Here is an 18,051-nt window from a genome sequence, read left to right on the forward strand (position 1 = left end):
CCAAAAAGCACATTAGCATACTTTGAGCTGGAGTGGCTAGAACGCACAGTATGATACCAATTCTCCGATCTCCCTTGACTGCCATCACCACATGCCCTGCTAGCTCCTCGACTCGGACCAGTCTCAACCAATTACGGAGTGTTCTGCTTTGTGACACATGATCATTCGCCGGGCAACATCCCCTTAAGGTTGGCCGCGGGGCGTCGGGTTGGAGTACTTGTGGAGTTTCGCCAAATCATCTAGGCTCTCCCCCGTCGCTGGGCTATCAACGTACGTCGAGGGATTGGCCAGCATTATGACATCTTAAGACACCTTCGTCCTTACTGTCTCGCTCTCTGTTCCACAACAACACAAACCTACGTTCGCAGCACTTTTGGCCTAGCATGACGACCACACAGACACAAACACAGCTTCAAGAGCAGTATCCGTACGTAACACCAGCACCATCCTCGTCTGAGAACAGGAATCATTGACTGCCGACCCAGTTGTGAGCTCCTAGAACAGCGCTTCTCGAAGTTGAAGCAATCTATAGTAAGCGCTGAGCACAAGGACAAGGTGATCGAGTCCTACCGACGTCTTAAGTTGGCCCTCGAGAAAGAGATCGACCGAATCTCCAAACAAGGGCCCCAGGCAATCCCTGAGGTTGACTTCTCTGTGGTCGAAAGCAGCGGAGAAATACCGGAGAGCCTTCGAAATGTCGTTGCTCAGACCGGCTGCCTCATCATTCGCGGAGTGGTCTCGGAGGAGCAAGCAACGACCTGGGAAAGCGATCTTAAAAGCTACACGAAGCGGCACCCAAACATCGCCGGCTTCCCGAAACATGACCCTCAGAACTTCAGCCTCTTTTGGACTGCGCCACAGGTTCAGATCAGGAGTCATCCGCGAGTTATGGCGGCGATGAATGCCGTCAGCAAATTGTGGCATCTAAGCTCGGACGATGGGCTATTTGATATGTCGAGTCAGGTCATCTATGCGGACAGATTTCGTATACGACATCCTTCTAAAGGTATCCTCACCGGTTACAGTGGCAAGCCGGCGTCAATGACTGACAGCTCGCCTAGATGCAGAATACACTCTTAGTGCTCATCAAGACAGTGGGTCCATGGAGCGCTGGGAAGATCTGTCATATCGGTCTTGTTACCAAAAGATCTTTGAGGGCAAGTGGGAGGAATACGACCCCTGGAACGCCGACCACAGATCAAATGCAAAGACAGACCTGTATTCAACCGGCAGTAAGTTATCAGATCTCTCAGCCACTCTCACCCCGACGGCTGGTCCCGCTAACCTACCTAGACTCCTGCTCAGCCTTTCGTTCCATGCAAGGGTGGATGGGCCTCTCCCACACATCCACCGGCGAAGGCACCCTACGTCTCGTGCCAGAGCTGAAACTCACAACGGCCTACCAACTCCTCCGCCCCTTCTTCATCCTAGACGAGACCTTCGACGATATCACACCGCTCTTCCCCGGCGCCAAACCTGGCGGCCTCCAGTTCTATCCCACGCAGAAACTGCACCCCCACCTGCAACTCGAGAAAAGCATGGTCGGCATCCCTCCCGTCAAGCCCGGCGACTACGTCTTCTGGCACTGCGATCTCGTGCACGAGGTCGACAAGTTCCACCCGGGCACGCGTGATTCGTCCGTTAGCTATAATGCCTGTGTGCCGCTGTGCCCCTACAACCTAGAGAATCTGGTGAGCATGCGGCAGAGCTTCATGGATGTGATGCCGCCGAAGGATTTTGAAAATTACGAGCACGGTGAACTGGAGAGGGATCATGAGGATCACGGCGCAAAGGAGGAGAATGTGTGGTCGGTTGCTGGGAAGCGAGCGCTGGGGCTCGAGCCGTTTGACGTGGATGAGCCGGGGTTGAGCAGTGGGCAGAGGAGAATGCGGGAGTTGGCGAATGAGAAGCTGGGCTTCAAGGTCTGAGGAATCACGCGAGCACCAATGTGGCCCTAAAGAAGTATAGCTGAACTTCATAATACTGAAGAGAACATCACAGGAAATTCACCGTCACATAAATCTGGTGAAGTGTCGTGGCCGCCTTGCGTTCGATACACCGTGGTGAGGCAGCGAAATGTTGTACGCTAGTCCGGATATGGACAAAATTGGGTGCGGATCCTTGTCGACGCGTAGAACGCGTCCAACGCGCCCCGTCACCTGCGGATGTAGCCCTCCTAGTGCTGAGCACACTACGCTTCCAGTACCCAAGGTGACGACCACTGTCCTTCGAGAGTATTCTTGCTCGTTCGACATGCCTGACAGACCTCCCTTTCCCTTGCGCCCAGCACAGCCCCCGGGTCCGACGTTCCTCCAATACTCACCAGACGGCCACCGGCTCAATGTCGCTGGCTGTGGCAATTTCGCTCGCTCCTATCGAACCCATGACAATGGCGAACCTGACATGCTCATGGATACGCATGAAGACACGCTGGCTGTCGCGTCAGGCAACGACTTCGTTGTTCTGGGCTGCGAGGATGGAACTGTTACAGAGTACAAAGTCCCTAGCGGCGAGGTTGAGCGGATGATCGTGAGGTTCACATTGCCAGTCCGAGACGTGGCCCTTCTACAAAGTGAGACTTGGGTGGCTGCTTCAAGCGAGTGAGTTATCCGCACCGCTCAAGACACCAAGGCTGATAACAGCAGCGAGATAGAAGTGAAGGTGGTGAACCGACACAACACCGAACGACTCATAACCCTCAATGACCACCCCAAACCAATCAAGCACCTCTCACCATCACCAGACGGGAAGTATCTTGCAGCATCTTGTACAGATGGCCGCATTTACATCTACGACGTTTCGGTGCTCCCCGAACAACCATCCCTCTTCCGTACGATCGACGGGGTTGCCAGACAACTAGAAACAGCACAAATAGCCACGAGCAAGGCGGTGTGGCATCCAGATGGAAGAGCATTTGCTTGCCCGACAGCAGCAAGGGACATTCAAGTCATCTCCGTGGCAGACGGCGCATTCCAGCGTGTCTTCTCAGGCGGGCACAATGGCGACATTACCTCTCTTGCCTGGTCTCCGAATGGCGCACTTCTCGCCAGCTCCGGCGCCGACGACTTGCTCGTCATCTGGGAAACCAAGACCCAGCAGCCTATCCGGAAAGACAATTACGAGAAGATTCTACAAGTTGCCTTCCATCCCACTAGCGAGAATATTGTCAATTGGACCAACAGTTGGGGCGAGTGCAGCATCCAGCCCAATTTCTTCCAGGACGAAAACCATCTCAAGATTCTCAAGGGACCGAAGACACGCGCACCGTTCTTCCACGATCCTCTTGACGAGCAACGTCTGACGAATGGTGTTAACGGCTACGCGCACAAACGACGCGCTGCTACTCCTGATTCGTTAGATGAAGCACTTGGTGAATCTCCTGGTCCAATCGATGCCGATCTCGATGACTGGATCGAGGATGATGACAATGCTGGCTATACAAACGGCGTTAACATCAATCTCAACGGCAAGCGCACCAATGGCCATGTCGACCTCCCAATCGCCAAACGCAGCCGCTACGGTACTTTCTCTCCAGAACAGCATGCAGCTTTCCAACCCTCTTCGACGCTGTGGCGCGGTAACCGGCGCTATCTCTGTCTGAACCTCCTTGGATTCGTGTGGACCGTGGATCACGACACTCACCGCACTGTCACAGTAGAGTTCTTCGACCGCGAGATGCATCGCGACTTGCACTTCACTGACTACTTTGGCTACGACAAGGCATGTCTCACCGATCATGGCTCACTCTTTTCCTCCTCGGCAAAGGATGACCAAGGAGGTGTTGTATTCTACCGGCCGCACGAAACATGGGTCTCGCGATCAGATGGTGGCAACGGGAGTCGCATCCAGCTGCCCAAAGGTGAGGAGGCAACGAGCATTGCCCTGGGCAAGCGCCACGTCGTTGCAATCACAAACACAGGCTATGTGCGGGTATGGACGCTGTTCGGAACTCCAGTGCGAATGTGGCGGGTGAAGCATAGCCCAGCAGTGACCTGCGCGAGCTGGGGTGACTATGTGCTCATTGTAGGCAATGGGCCGGTGGGTGGCGACGGTCGAACGAAGCTGGTCTACAGTCTCGAAGATCTACGGAACGATGAAGTCCTCCAGACCGAGGATGTCGTGGCTCTGAGCGAGGTTGGCGAGGATGTGGACGACGAGTGGGGACTGCAGAGTCTCTTCTGGTCGGACGAGGGCGATCCATGTATCTACGACAAACAGGGTGTGCTGCTGACCTTGATGCACTGGCGGACACCAGGGCAAGCGAAATGGGTGCCACTCCTTGATACCCGGCGGCTAGAACGGCTACGAGATGGCAAAAAGGAGGAAAAGTATTGGCCTGTGGCTGTTGCTGGCGAAAAATTCCACTGCGTCATCCTCAAGGGCGGTGAAACGAGTCCGTACTTTCCTCGGCCGCTGCTCACAGAATTCGATTTCGAGATGCCGGTGGGCAGACTGGTGGAGGAAGGCGCGCAGGATGAGGATGGAAACGAGAGCAATGCCAAGGCTGGCTCTAGATTGGAGGAGAGCTTCGTACGCAGTACGTTACTTTTGGAGCTCCTGCGAGACGCCGTGGATGCACAGGGTGACAACGCCGGCCATTCGCAGAGGACAGAAGTGGCGCGGCGGGAGATCGAGGTAGACAAGGTCCTGTTGCAGTTGCTGGCCGTGGAATGCCGGGAAGGCGAGGAACGAGGCATGAAGGCTTTGGAGGTGGTGAAACTGATGAAAGATCGGACGGGTCGGATGCTGGAGGCGGCTGGAAAGGTGGCCCAGAGGTGGGGTCAAGATGTGCTGGAGGAAAAAGTGCGGGAGGTGGCAGAGAGGAGGGTTGGTGGGGTGGAGGAGCTGTAGCTTGGACTGATGATATGACCCTGATGAGATCGACCCGTCAGAATACTCCGACCACGTGGACTTATTCTCCAGGGTTTGAAGAGATCTGAGGCCCAACCTACCTGCCCCCGACCCCTTTGCTCGCCGCCGACCTACACAAGGCCCCGGCAGATCACAGTGAGGCTGCCTGGTACTTCATGGCCCCTTCGAGGGCGTTGCCCGCTCCTCCAGATTCCTGTGAGATCGAGCGCGAGGACCACTAGGAGGAGGGAACCATGTTTCAGCGCATAAGAAGTTCACATGGTGCGCACTACACTTTGCTCATGCTGCTATTCTTGGTCACATACCCATTACCCTCGGTCTGACCAACCCAGCCGGACCTTTGTGCTTACGCCACCGAGCTCGCGCCTTTTCTAGCCCACGATGTGCCACTCTCACGCTTTCAGGTCAGGACCTTTGGAAGAGTCCAGATCTGCTGAGATGCTTACACAGCGGAATCTTTCTGCGGTTGCTGAAACAGTGGGTGGGCTGGTCAGCGCTGACAAAGCCCCGCGGTAATCAGAAACCATATTGCCGCACATTCACGAGTTCATTTTGCACTGCAACGTCGAATGCACAACCAGAGTTTACGAACGTTATGCTACAGCCACTATGGACAACGTGGTGCTCGGTTCTAGCTCCGAGTGAAGCGTCACGGTCGGCGACTCCTAGTGTTGTACTGAAGTCGGGCAGTAGAAATAGTGGGCCGGGCTTGGCGGTTATCGAACTTCGTGCTTCACGTCGCCGTCTCGGTATGTATCTTTGAATCTCCGTCCGACGCGGTAACATCCAGGAGATATGGGAATTCATGCAAGCGGCGTATGTACCAGGATTATCAACTTGCTGCACAAGGGTATCGCACCAGACGCCTGCGGCTGCATCTGGCCCAGCCTTACCTTTGACGACGGCCAGCGCCCACCGAATCGGTGACGAGAAGGAGCCACGCAGTAGGATGTCTTGATAAGCTTACTTACAACCCAGGAAGCCCTCTGACGGACACTGCGAGTCTCCGTTCCTATTTTGACGTCCAGCACTCAGCCTTACAGCCCCTTTGATTTCTCGATTACCTACTCTACCGCCTGCGTATCGCGTCAGATTATGCACTCTGAACCGCAGGCTGAGTGGCTCGGTGGTGGATCCAACGATCCCAATTGCTTCCTCACTTCCTTGATAAACAGCCGACTTCTCCTCTCAGGCTTCGTATCTCAGTTCCTCAACCACACACTAACTCTGCTATCGACTCTCGAACTTCCACGCCCACCGACCAAACTAACTACTACTGTCTTCCTCGCCAAACAATAACCAAAAATGGACCGCGGCCGCTCCAAGTCCCGAACACGCGCCCCAGCCGGTGGCAGCCTCACGGCTCCAGCCAAAGGAACAAAGTCGCGTTCCACCTCCCGCGCCCCGAAACCCGAAGCACTGGCGCCCGCCAAGAGCGATACCCGCTCCCGCTCGCGATCCAAGGTCCGCCAGCCCGAGCCCGAGATGCCGATGAAGGATCGCGCACGCTCCAAGTCCCGTGGCCCTGGTAGGGAGCCAATCCCTATCATTGGCAAAGCAGGCGTTCCAAAGGACACAAACCCTCCTAGCAAGACCGCGGTCATGCCCCCCACCGGTAAGGCTGGCAAGTCCGAGAAAGCTGGCAAGCCCGAGAAAGCTGGCAAAGCAGAAAAGGAGAAGAAGGCGACTAGCAAAGCTAAGAAATTTGGCAAGACTGCTGGTAAGGCTCTTGGCAAGGGTGCTGCTGGTGCGGCGATAGGCGCGATCAACGGTGCTGTAGCCGGCAAGAAGGCCAACAAGGGCAAGAAGGCTCCAGTGCACGACCCTGAGGAGGAAGATGAAGATGAAGATGAAGAAGAAGATGAAGAGGATGAAGAGGACGAGGAAGATGAGGAGGACGAAGATGAGGATGAGGAGGTGAGCTGGAGTCTTCTGAAGATCGAGAGCCAAAGTTGCTGACTTAGAGTAGGACGAGGAAGAATATATGCCTAAGAAGGGCGCTGCCAAGGGCCAGATGAACGGCATGAACGGCAAGCCCGGCGCGAAGAAGAGCAAGGTCCCCGAGCCTGAATATGACGAAGACGAGGTTCGCGCTTTCTACCGCAATAGATCCTGCTTGAAACTAACGAAGACAGGAGGATGAGGATGACGATGAGGAGGACGAAGACGAGGATGAGGAAGACGAGGACGAAGAGCCAATGCCCAAGAAGGGTGCTGCCAAGGGTGGTATGAATGGAAAGAAGGGTGCCGCTCCTGCTATGAATGGCAAGAAGGGCAGGCAGCCCCCCGTTCATGAAGAGGAATCCGAAGACGAAGAGGAGGACGAGGAGGACGAGGAGGATGAGGAAGATGACGAGGACGAGGATGACGAAGAAGACGAGGTAGGTTGCTCAGAGCTATAAGCGCGCTATGCGCGTGGAGATTGACACAGCTAACAAATACAGGACGACGATGAGGAGGACGAGCATATGCACAAGAACAAGGCGAAGAAGATCAACGGTGCTGGCAAGCCAGGACAGAAGCCACTCAAGAGTGCCCTGAAGAAGAAGCACGTGCAACCCGAGAGCGAAGATGAAGATGAAGATGAGGAGGACGAGGACGAGGACGAGGACGAAGAAGACGAAGAGGAGGACGAGGAAGAGGAAGAGGAAGATGGTAAGTTGACCCTCCACCACGCATGGATTGGTGGGAAATCTTTGCCCACTTCTCTTCGACCGATACCATATTTTCGACGGAACCTCACTGACAATACCGCAGAAGAACCTGAGACTCCAATTGAGCAGAAGAAGAAACCCATGAAGAAGGGCGGCAAGAAGATGGCGTACTAAACCACAAGTCCCTCAACAGCCTCCGCTTGGTGCCTCTGCGCCCGAGGCTTTGGCGTTGATGGCATGTAAGACTCGACGGGTCATATACTGGGGAATGGGAAATTGGTTGGAGCGTGTACTATGTTGACTCCCATATGCTTTGATATGTAATTCTTAAACGTATTTCTCCGTCCTCAACATAGTATCGTTTCCTTGCTGCGATCGCTGCGTTGTGGACGGCGATAATGGCCCAGCTGACCAATCGGGCAATGTGCCAAGATTTTCACTGCCTGACTTTGCTCCGTAATGCTCAAGTCGTGGAACCCCAACGAGGCGTTTGACACTGTCGCTAACGGTCTGCCTAGGATTGCCATACAGGCTCTTGGAGTTGCTTTGAGGGTAGAAGAGGCTGCTGACCATCCGTCGCATTGCATGTTTGTCGACAGTATGACTCGAATGCTTGCTGTCATACGGCTCCAATGCCGATACAGATGCCCGCGGTGTTTGCGGCTGTCATGGATCTATGTGAGACAGGACTCTGTTTTCAGTGACACCACAGTGCAACTGAGATTCTTTCGAGATCAAACAGACATGGCGGTTGGTTTGCGTGTTTCGCAATGCCTGGAGCATGACTCCTGCGTCCTGGGCCATAAAAGCAGACGATCGATTGATGCGCCATGCAGTCCACAAGCAGTAGCAAGCGTAGCAGCCAAAAGAACGCCTTGCACAAGAAGTCAGACTATCGACGATCAACATGTGCCAGTACGACATGGGCTACACCCTCCGCTGCACGCGGCCGGGGTGCAGCGAATCGAAATTCATCACGCAGATGGTCTTCCGCGAGACGGACGACAAGGTCGTGCGCATGTTCAAGAAGTACCGTAAGCCCTGCGGCTGCACGGACCGCTGGTTCCGCTGGCACTACTACGCCAGCAAGACGGGCAGCTACGCCAACCACCCGATCCACAAGCTGTGCGACCCGCACCGTCGCCGCCGCCGCAGCGCGATTCGCGCCTGGGGGAGGCCGGAACTGGTCCCACCGGACTGGCTCGAGGCGCTCGACAAGGAATACCCGCCTGAAAAGCGAGAGCCGTATCCGCGGAACGGGAAACCGCCCAAGAAGCTGCATCAGGGCTTCTTTCAGGAGATGAATGTCCACACCGGCCTGCCGATGGCGACGGGACGGGTCATCCACCACCTCGCGTACAACAGCGACGACGGCACGTCCGTGTCCGGCGTCAGCACGCCCAAGGGTGGCCGCGCTGCTACTGTTGCTGCTGCTTCGGCCGCCGCCCCCTCTGAGCCCCGCGTCTACCTCGAAGATGCGGAACGGCCCACGACTACGCGTGTGACGACGTACCAGTACGACTCCAGGGACGTCCCCGACGAGGCCAACAGCGACTGGTTCGAAGACATGTCGGAGGACGAGTCCCTAGCCAAATTTGTGGCGTCGTCCGACGCTGACCTCCGAGCCGCGAAGGAGGGCAAGAAGAAGGAGGAGGAGGCGACGAGGGAGTTTTCTGGCCTGCCTGCCCCGTCGACGCGGCCTTATCACAAGGTCGAGAACAAGGAGTCGGACGAGCGGCTGGAAGACATGCTGCTGCGCATCGCGAAGTTCTCGGCCGATGTGGATCTCGAGGACAAGGAACGCGGGGAGCGGATCCAGGAGATCTTGGATCGGATTTCTCGCATGGATCTCGATACCGGCGAAGGCAGCCGGAGTGCGCGGGGGACGGAGACAGATGTCAGTGGGGCCACGACCGAGGGCACGGAGACGGAGACGGAGACGGGGGTTAGTTTTGCGTCGACGAGCGAAGCTACGACTGGTGTTGGTGCGTCGTCAACTTCGGCTTCGGCTCTGCGGTTTGCGGAGAGTGAGGAGTCTGAGAGTGAAAGTGAGGCAGGGGTGAGGCGCCGCGTGGCGTCTTTGGGAGTCGGCCGTGGGCGGAAGCACCGTGGCAGAGGTTGAGTTGGCGATTCATCCGAGGTACCTATTCGGCGAGATGGTGCTTGACCTAAGCGTTGAGACTCGGTAATAATGTAAATTGCTTGCATAGTATCCGCACCAGCCGAGACTGTAGCAGTCATGTTCCCGCCGCCATCCTCAAGATCTCTTCCGCACACCTTTCCGGCTGCTCTTGAATGACCCAGTGCCCAGCACGATCCACCAAGACGGTCCTTTTAAAGCATCCGTCCTCCACACTGATTCCAGTCTCCATTGCGTCTACCGCACCAGGCTGCTGAAATGTCGCCCAGTCGCTCTTCCCGGACAGGTACATGGTAGGGACACGGATTTTGCATCCAGTCCAGATAGCACTGTCGCTTGCCACTTCTGGGTCAGTCTGGACCTTGTACCAGTTCAGACCCCCGCGAAATGTGGTGCGCGTGTACTCATCGACATAGACTGCGAGTTCGCGGTCCGGTAACCATCGCTGTGTCCGCTCCCGGATGGCCTGCGGGTCGACTCCGGCCAGATCAGCGACAACGTTGTCTCGCATGGTGCCATCCTGGTCCATGATGTAGTACCGAGGCAAGCGCTGCAAGTCTTCTGCCGTCCAGCCCTTCAGCGGCGCCGGTTGTTGAGGCGCGTCGGCAGATTTCAGGTAGAAGTAGCCGCGCAGAAACTCGTGCAAGGCTTGACCAGCTGGATATGTCATCTCTGCATTGGCAAATTCAGAGCTGTAGTACCATTTATAATGCTTCCGCGGAGGGGATAGCTGCGCAAGGTCATGCTGGATATCGACATGGTCAGGCGTGACGACAGTGGTCTTTTGATGCGCCAAAGATGGCGATGTACTGTACGGGAAGGACTCGAATTGCTTGATTGGATGACCCATGAGAACAAGAGATTGGAACATGTCGGGTCGAGACAGCACGCAGAGACCGGCGGTGATTGCGCCAAAGTCGTGGCCAACAATTGTCCGCACGGATGAGTATCCGAGCGCCAGTACCAACGCCATCGTGTCTTTGATAAGACTCAGTGGTCGGAAAGTATCGGCAGTCACTGGCTTGGAGGAGTGTGTCCGACCAAAGCCTCGCTGGTCGAAAGCGACGGCATGGTAGCCTCGGGAGGAAAGCAACGGTAGAACTTTGCGCCACGAGTATGCCAGCTCTGGGAATCCATGAACACAGAGAATCAATTGTGTATCAGGAGTCGGTTGCTGAGGAAAAGATTCGATAATGTGGAAAACCAGACTCTGTGGAGTGCAGTCGACATAACGCGAAGTCAGGCCATGGGGAAGATCTAATGGTGGAAGGGTTCTGGGATCTAGATCAGATGCGCTGGAGTCTTGATGAACATATGTCATGCTGCGTTGCCGATAGGGGTGTAACGACAATATGTTGCGACTGGACGAAGTGAGGGTCAATTTGGTCTAAAGGTGACTGCTGAGGGCATTATAGCGGCCTGCCGTTGCTTCGGATGATTTCAATTCCGATAGACTTGACAGGCGCGATCGGTGGGGATCAGCTTACACTGACTTGGCAGCGTAGGAGCCGTTCGGTTCACCCAACTACGGGCATAGTCATGTCCATTACGCCTCCTCTCAGCCAGACACGGAACAGCTGGAAGTCGAGTATGATTACTACTGGCTGGCCGAGACGCTCGCATCCCACATGCCGAATGCTCGGAGTTCTAGTGCGGCAAGCGACATTAGCGAGTCGTCAGGCACATCAACTGCGGCAATATTGAGGTTTCGGTACCATATAAGAGTTTTAGGGATGGAAGAGAAGCCTGGGACAGGATGGGCAGTGATGATGGAGGTTGGATCATGCGGGATTTGCCCTTTTGCCCCATGTCTTGGCATTGCTTTGGGCAGCCTTATCCCTGAAAATCCCCAGCCTTGTCACGGTCCCTTCCAGTGTGCTTCACTCCGTCCTTCTATTACCGGCTGCCGGCATGACGGCTGTGACCAGCTGTACTTGCAATCCATACTGGTAATTCGGAGCGCTGTACTTGAAGTCCTGAGCTGCCACCGAAAAACACCAAACACCGGTGTAGTGCAGACTTTATCGCCTTGTCTTTCAAGAGACTAACCCCATGAACATCGAAGTTCGACTCCATGCACCGATTTCAGGATATGATACAGTAGCCAAAACTCCAGCATCATCACTCTTCCGTAGACCGGCGCCCGGGCCTTCATATCGCGCGTTTGCTGTTCCTTACTTGATCACAATTGAAGCTGGATGCACCTCACTGAGTGCGGCCGTGTGCTCGAGAAAGTTCGAGGGCATGCTGTAGCCGCGCCGCAGGCAGATGCCCATTCCCGCAACGTCACTTCTGGGCTGTCATTTACAAATAGGCCCCTTTTAGCAGCTCCACTACTACCACCAGGCGTTTGACAGCAGACGAAAACTCAACACCCTCGCGTCACCTGCCTGGGCAAACGCGGCTCCGGCTAGCTGCGCAACTACTTATTGCACCAGACTTATGATCCTCTTTCTTAACCCTTTCATAGCCCCCTTCGGGAGCTGACCAGGCTCCGCAAATGCGATAAGACACAGAATACCGGGGCAAAGCACAGCCACGCATCGTCCTCCCATGCTTTCCATGCTTCTACACATTCGGCAAAAGTCTCTGGCCGCTGCCCGCCGCCAAACCCTACACGAGCGCCTCGCTAGGTTGGATTCGCGGTCTCCGGGCACCTCGTCGACGGACAACCAGATCTCATCGCTTGTTTCGGCAGCTCGGTGCAGGGTGAAAGCGACGATTGTTGACCGAGAGAGACCAGATCGTAGAGACTCTACATCTTGGGCGCAAGGAGAAAAGAGGGTCCAGTCAACAGCTCAGGTGTCGACGAGCTGCTCAGGCGAGACGGAGCGTGCGATGGGTGGGTGGCGTCCGAGGGTTCAGAGGGACAAGCCACGGCCAGTGATGAGCAAATTTTTGGACATTATACCAAGGACTGCCTTCGCAAGTCGGAGTCCGAGGCTGACGACATATCTCTCAAGTTCTGAGGCTACACTTCTTTTCATTCTGAGACATCGACAAGCTCGAGGTCAGAGGGGAGAGAACGGTGTCAAGTGCCGTCGGAGGCCATGACCAGACCGCTGGAGATTTTTGCCTGTATCAGCGGATGCGATGTGCTGCGGCCTGCTGAACTGGATGTTGTCTGGTTGCATATGAAAACAGCAGCGACGGAAGGCCACTGACGCCCCAGCGTGGGGCAGTCAAGAGAGCCTGAACAAGCTCTGGAAAGCTCGTGTGTATTAGAGCACGCTGAGGAGTATATCGGAGAAATCCTATAAGAAAGAACGAGCAAGTTATGACAAAATAATTCTTTATTGGCCTGCCGGAGGCTTGGTATCAGCAAGCTGCCAGCATTGGCAACTGATGATAATCATGGGTATTTTGTTTTCTTATACAGATATCGCCAATGTACACTGCCAATGGCCCAGACTCACAGCTCCTCTTGAATCACCAAATCCTCTTTGTTAACGGCAGCTTGGTATTTGAACGCAAAATTCAGAACCAGCGCCGCGGCCAGGCCAAGGCTGACTACAAATGGACCGATTTTATTGTCAAAATCTTTGCCGCTTCGTTCGGTAATGAGCTTACTCCTCCACATGTAGACGCCCCAGCCCCACGCGCCGGCGAATACGGCGAAGCCTGTGTAAACCAGAGCCAGGACGCGAGCCACGGTGTTGTCGACGCCGGCGGCATTGTAGAGACCAAGTGAAAGCGTAGCCAGGAGGACAGCAATGTGTTGCCATTTGACAAAGGTACGCTGATTGGCAAGCCAGACCTTGGCTTCCACCTTGAGAGGGCCTTGATCCTTGATCCAGAAAGAAGGCTTCTCAACGCCGACCGGAAGAGGAGCATCTTCCCAGCCTCTCCCTTGGTGGCGATGGCGACGAGCATAGCGAGAGTTGGAGAAGGGTAGGAATGACGTTATTCCAGTTGAGTCTCTTGCGCTAATACCGGAATCGCCTTGCAGGCCATCGTCATCGGAGTCACGCTCCTCGACAGCCGACTCCACTTGGTTGCTCTTCTGAGGCACACTCGTTGACATGGCTCTCGATATGCTGGCCCTCTTTCCCAAGGGTGAGCCTGCTTTCGCTGACGGTGATCCAAATCTGCCAGCCACCGCGGATGACGAGAGTTTGGATTTGGAAATGAAGCTTCCAACAGCCACCTCGTCAGCAGCCTGCTGTTCTTGTCTCTCCTGCTCCTGATGGAATGCAGTCTCCGGGTCACGCCGAATATCGGTTTCCAAATCGCTCAGCCAGAATGGAAAGCTGTTGACGTAATCCTCGAAGAGCTCTGCAACACCGTGAACGAACTTGGAGAACTTTGGAGCTTCCTTGACAAGATGCGAGCTCATCAGATCGGCCAGCCAGGCGTTGTTGCGGGTGTACTTGGAGTCCTTGACCTTGATCTCGAGAATGGCGTGAGGAAACCTGTCAATCTCGCCCTTCTTGATGCTGGAGAAGGGAAACTCAAGTTGGCGGTCGTCGATGTCTGAACGATGCCAGTCCTCGGGGTCACGACATGGGCGATCTGTATCGAGGGCATCTTCGCGAATAAGAGCCAGTTCGGTATCCAGTGATACCCGGATCCTGTCATCGCCCGGGATCTGGAATGCCGTCCGTGTATAGCTTGCACGAAGGACAGGCTCGATGTCCTTTTCCTTGATGAAGTTTTGGATCTCTTCAACATTGCTCTTGAAGTCGCGTGCTTCTTTGGAGTCGGCACCGAAACGCTCCTCTAGCTTAGAGATCTGCTTCTCCATCTTGTACTCTCCTTTCAAGAAGGGCTGAATGTACTTCTGCTTGAGCGTAACGCGGATGTCGCGACTTCCAGTGGCATCGCTCACCGTTTTCTTCTCGAGGACGATCTCTGGCTTATCCGCCAGCTGGCCGGACCATCGCAGCCTCAGAGAGCCCGCTTCCTCGGTCTTGTCAACTTTTGCGGCGTACAGCTCGAACTTGTCGTTGTCGAAATAGATTGAGGTCATAGTAGGATCTTTCTGCGAAGAATCAACCACCTTGAGCGATTGTGGATTGTAGACGAGGACAGGTAGCCGACGAAGTATATGAGTCTTGACTTCGAGCAAGTTGTCGGCATGAACCCAGAACTTATAAGCTTTATACGTATCTTGTGGGCGGACGCTGGTCTGCGATGTCGTCCGATCGGCTTCTTCACCCTCCAGGACCTGCCGACTCCAAGTGTACATGGTAGAGAGCCGGAATAGCAGTGGCTGGTAGTCCTCAGAGTTGAAGGGGGTCTCAGCCATGCGGACCTGTAGGATGGGCCGTACGCGGTATTTCTGACCCCGACGACGGTCATGCTTCTTAGCAGCTTTGAGGAAGCCAGTGTAGTTGATTCGACTGAACTTCTTAAGCTCTGTGATCTCCTTCGATATGCTGTCCAGCTCCTTCAGCGTCTCCTCGGCCACCTTCTTTTTCTGCTCGTCCGACTCAGCGGAGCCGTCCGTGGTCTGCTGGAGCTTCGTCTCGGCCGCAGTGGTACGGTCTCGGATGGTAGTCGCTGTGTCAAGTTGGTGCTTGTGAACCTTTTCGAGCTGTACGTTGACAAGCTCGTGCACGAAGTTTTCCTCATCTCGCTCAGTCCACTGTGTGCTGCTATCGGCGCCTCCTCTGCCCTGCGGAGAGGTCTCATCCTCGCGGAGCAGCTTCTTGATCTTGTCATATTCGAGGTATTTGTCCTTCCACGGTGCATAGACCGAGTTCTTCAGCGTCTGACCGAAACGCATGGTGGCAGGTGGTTCCAGAGGCTGTATAGGAAGAGCTACAAAGCTCTCAAGCTTTGCAAAAAGAAGAAATGAGCTGTGGCATGGACTGCAGAACCGAAGCAAACAGCGCCCCGCAACACTGCTGCCGCCAATGATGTTGCTCACTTGACGCACGCGAGCTGTGACTGCCCACCACCACGGGATAATAGTATCTCCGTTGCCGAGATCTGGCGCCTTGCCGCATTAGTCATGCAAGGCGCTCACGTCGCTGCCTCGGCCTCGGCGCCTTGACTCAACGTCTTTAGCAATACAGCGATCCATTCACAGGCGAAGGGGGAGCCGCTGGGATGTCTTCAGATTCCAAGACCATCATACAGGCTTTGCAGCCATTATTGCAGCGTCAGATCAAATCCCCACACCCATACGTGCCAAATCCTCCAGTCAGTCGCCCCTTTACTCTACGTACTGCCCACGAGGCCAGGTCTGCATCTTTTCTTTGCTGCCTTCGACTTGCAAGGAGCTCGGACGATTCTGAGTCCTTATCGCACTATTTGCGACCATGGGACTCCCTTCTGCCTAGCCTTGCGACTCTCCTGTCGGCCCTGGTCTTGGCGCGAGTGTTTGCTGCTTGAATTTCTTCTGTTACAACTTGAGCCTGCATCTCAACAACTGTGTTATCGCAAGCTAATACACTAAATAGGGTTGCAGAAAGCGCGCCTCCGTGGCTGTCATCATACGTGTTCGCCCTCCTTTCAAGCCAGTGCCTGCGCCCAATGAATCAGTCGTCGATGTTGGTACAACCGAGTCACCGGCCACCACACTAGAGGAGTTTTTTGCGAAAGCATGGGTCCAGGACGGAGACCCGGAAGTGTTGTTCATCAAACGTGCGGGCAGAGCAGGCGATCGCTGGTCTGGACACACAGCGTTGCCCGGAGGCAAACGTGATCCAGAGGATCCAGATGATGTGGCTGCCGCCATTCGTGAGACGCGAGAAGAGATCGGGTTGGACCTGACGACAGCACTCGCCGCCGGAAATCTACCTGAACGAATCGTTGCGACCACATGGGGCAAGGTATGTCCTTTACCTTTTCAAGTATTTGAGACATCTTGACTTACCCACTCTTAGGAAGCTCTCATGGTGCTATGTCCATTTGTCTTTGTGCTGCCATCTCATGAACCACCCAAGCTCTTGCCGCAGCCCACAGAAGTTGCAAGTGTGCACTGGGTACCACTTCGTGCGCTTCTTTCTCCCTCGCTTCGGACTCTCGAGTATGTGGACATCTCGAGTCGTATGGCGAAACAAGGAGGGCCAGCCTTACGTTACCTGCTACGAGCATTGATGGGCAAGATGGTTTTCTCCGCCATCAAGTTGGTCCCGTCAGAAAGCGTCTTTGCCTCCTCGATAGCGGGCTTCATCCCTGAACACAGCAAGCCGCAGACTGTGTCAGGCTGGGCTCAAGCGCCGTTCGGTGTGCCGGAATCTTCCCAGTCTCTGGCACACCAGCAACCAATTCTGCTGTGGGGCTTGACACTGGGAGTTCTGGCAGACTTCCTCGACATGCTGCCACCATACAACGCTGTTGCTCTGTGGAGATATCCAACATTCACAGTCCCGGATCTGAAGCTGCTTGTGTGGCTGTTTACGCGCAACATTCGCAAGAACAATGCAGGCGATCTTTCAGCTGGGACATGGCCAAGCAACACTGCTACAGATGCTCAGACCCAAGCCACCGCTGTAGTGACTGAAGGCGAGCCGACTAAATTAGCGACCCAGGAGCATGACCAGAATACTGTAGGCATCAGCGGGTTGGGCGTTGGGTCGAGAACAAACGATGCTCTTTCGAGACTTCTGGTTGGCTACTATGATCATATCAACGTCGCTCTGGCGGTGTTTTTCGTTTACCGAGCGTTACTTGGGACAACCGCAGCAGTGTGGCTGTACCGGACATGGAGGCGAAGGAGAACAGGCAAACTATGATTTCGGTTAATTTACCCCTGTTATATAACTAATACATATCTAGAGCGAGAGTTAGATGCGACGTCCAGAACTTCCTGTGGTACGCGATCCATCTGAACTGTGAGTCTCAGCCTCTGTCGGTCGTCAAGGCGTCCGTACTAGACCGCACCTCGAGACTATGTGGTTGAAAACGGTTAGATAGAGACAGCATAGGGAGTCGGTCCTGGCCACTTCTGAAGATCCGAACTTGTCGTCTCTTGCTTTGATTTAAATTTCACAATGTCCTGGTACCGCTCTCGGGAGGGACAAATCGCTGATTACACACACTGCTCTCATTCACTGTTGGCACATTCGCCACCCGACCTGTGCACACAATGGCCCATCCGAACTACGATCAGGCTCCAGTCTTTATCAACCGTCCTCTACCTCCGCCAGTCCACCTTTCTGTTGCCTGACAAGTTGTCTACTTCGGATATTCCTCCGCCACAAGCCCATCGTATCATTTTCTCCTATTGTAGCTGATCGACAGCTTTGTCTAAGTTAAGCACCATCAACGTCGTCGTCATGAAGTGGGATAGAGCGGAGGAGCAAATGGTACGTTATCAACCCTGCCAAGGACAGCAAATGATGTCCTCGTTCTCCGAAATGGAACTCAACACTGACCTTCATCTCACAGCTTCTTGTCTTGGCTTTTGAGCAAGTCCGTCGCTTCCAGCTTGAT

At 54.8% G+C, this 18,051-nt stretch overlaps 7 protein-coding genes across 7 annotated transcripts; 5 read left to right on the forward strand and 2 right to left on the reverse strand.

The window, feature by feature from the left end:
- Positions 1–383: 383 nt before the first annotated feature.
- HMPREF1541_10990 (uncharacterized protein) lies at positions 384–1,928 on the forward strand (the record flags this gene model as incomplete). Its single annotated transcript, XM_008715659.1, has 4 exons — positions 384–427; positions 486–1,006; positions 1,062–1,232; positions 1,294–1,928. 4 exons carry the CDS (start codon positions 384–386, stop codon positions 1,926–1,928), a joined length of 1,371 nt encoding a protein of 456 aa, XP_008713881.1.
- Positions 1,929–2,253: 325 nt separating this feature from the next.
- HMPREF1541_10991 (uncharacterized protein) lies at positions 2,254–4,851 on the forward strand (the record flags this gene model as incomplete). The annotated part of the gene is made up of 2 exons (XM_008715660.1): positions 2,254–2,600; positions 2,646–4,851. 2 exons carry the CDS (start codon positions 2,254–2,256, stop codon positions 4,849–4,851), a joined length of 2,553 nt encoding a protein of 850 aa, XP_008713882.1.
- A 1,326-nt stretch (positions 4,852–6,177) lies between these two features.
- HMPREF1541_10992 (uncharacterized protein) lies at positions 6,178–7,700 on the forward strand (the record flags this gene model as incomplete). Its single annotated transcript, XM_008715661.1, has 5 exons — positions 6,178–6,789; positions 6,842–6,958; positions 7,008–7,253; positions 7,317–7,527; positions 7,630–7,700. 5 exons carry the CDS (start codon positions 6,178–6,180, stop codon positions 7,698–7,700), a joined length of 1,257 nt encoding a protein of 418 aa, XP_008713883.1.
- Positions 7,701–8,433: 733 nt separating this feature from the next.
- HMPREF1541_10993 (uncharacterized protein) lies at positions 8,434–9,557 on the forward strand (the record flags this gene model as incomplete). The annotated part of the gene is made up of 2 exons (XM_008715662.1): positions 8,434–9,423; positions 9,477–9,557. The coding sequence occupies 2 exons, from the start codon at positions 8,434–8,436 to the stop codon at positions 9,555–9,557; spliced, it is 1,071 nt and encodes a 356-aa protein (XP_008713884.1).
- A 206-nt stretch (positions 9,558–9,763) lies between these two features.
- Positions 9,764–10,987, reverse strand: HMPREF1541_10994 (uncharacterized protein; the record flags this gene model as incomplete). Its single annotated transcript, XM_008715663.1, has 1 exon — positions 9,764–10,987. One exon carries the CDS (start codon positions 10,985–10,987, stop codon positions 9,764–9,766), a length of 1,224 nt encoding a protein of 407 aa, XP_008713885.1.
- A 2,091-nt stretch (positions 10,988–13,078) lies between these two features.
- HMPREF1541_10995 (uncharacterized protein) lies at positions 13,079–15,394 on the reverse strand (the record flags this gene model as incomplete). Its single annotated transcript, XM_008715664.1, has 1 exon — positions 13,079–15,394. One exon carries the CDS (start codon positions 15,392–15,394, stop codon positions 13,079–13,081), a length of 2,316 nt encoding a protein of 771 aa, XP_008713886.1.
- A 326-nt stretch (positions 15,395–15,720) lies between these two features.
- HMPREF1541_10996 (uncharacterized protein) lies at positions 15,721–17,351 on the forward strand (the record flags this gene model as incomplete). The annotated part of the gene is made up of 3 exons (XM_008715665.1): positions 15,721–15,813; positions 16,074–16,445; positions 16,500–17,351. The coding sequence occupies 3 exons, from the start codon at positions 15,721–15,723 to the stop codon at positions 17,349–17,351; spliced, it is 1,317 nt and encodes a 438-aa protein (XP_008713887.1).
- Between the last annotated feature and the right edge of the window lie 700 nt (positions 17,352–18,051).

The sequence above is a fragment of the Cyphellophora europaea genome (genome assembly GCF_000365145.1).
Source record: "Cyphellophora europaea CBS 101466 unplaced genomic scaffold supercont1.16, whole genome shotgun sequence".
In the NCBI taxonomy this organism is placed as follows: Eukaryota; Fungi; Ascomycota; class Eurotiomycetes; order Chaetothyriales; family Cyphellophoraceae; genus Cyphellophora; species Cyphellophora europaea.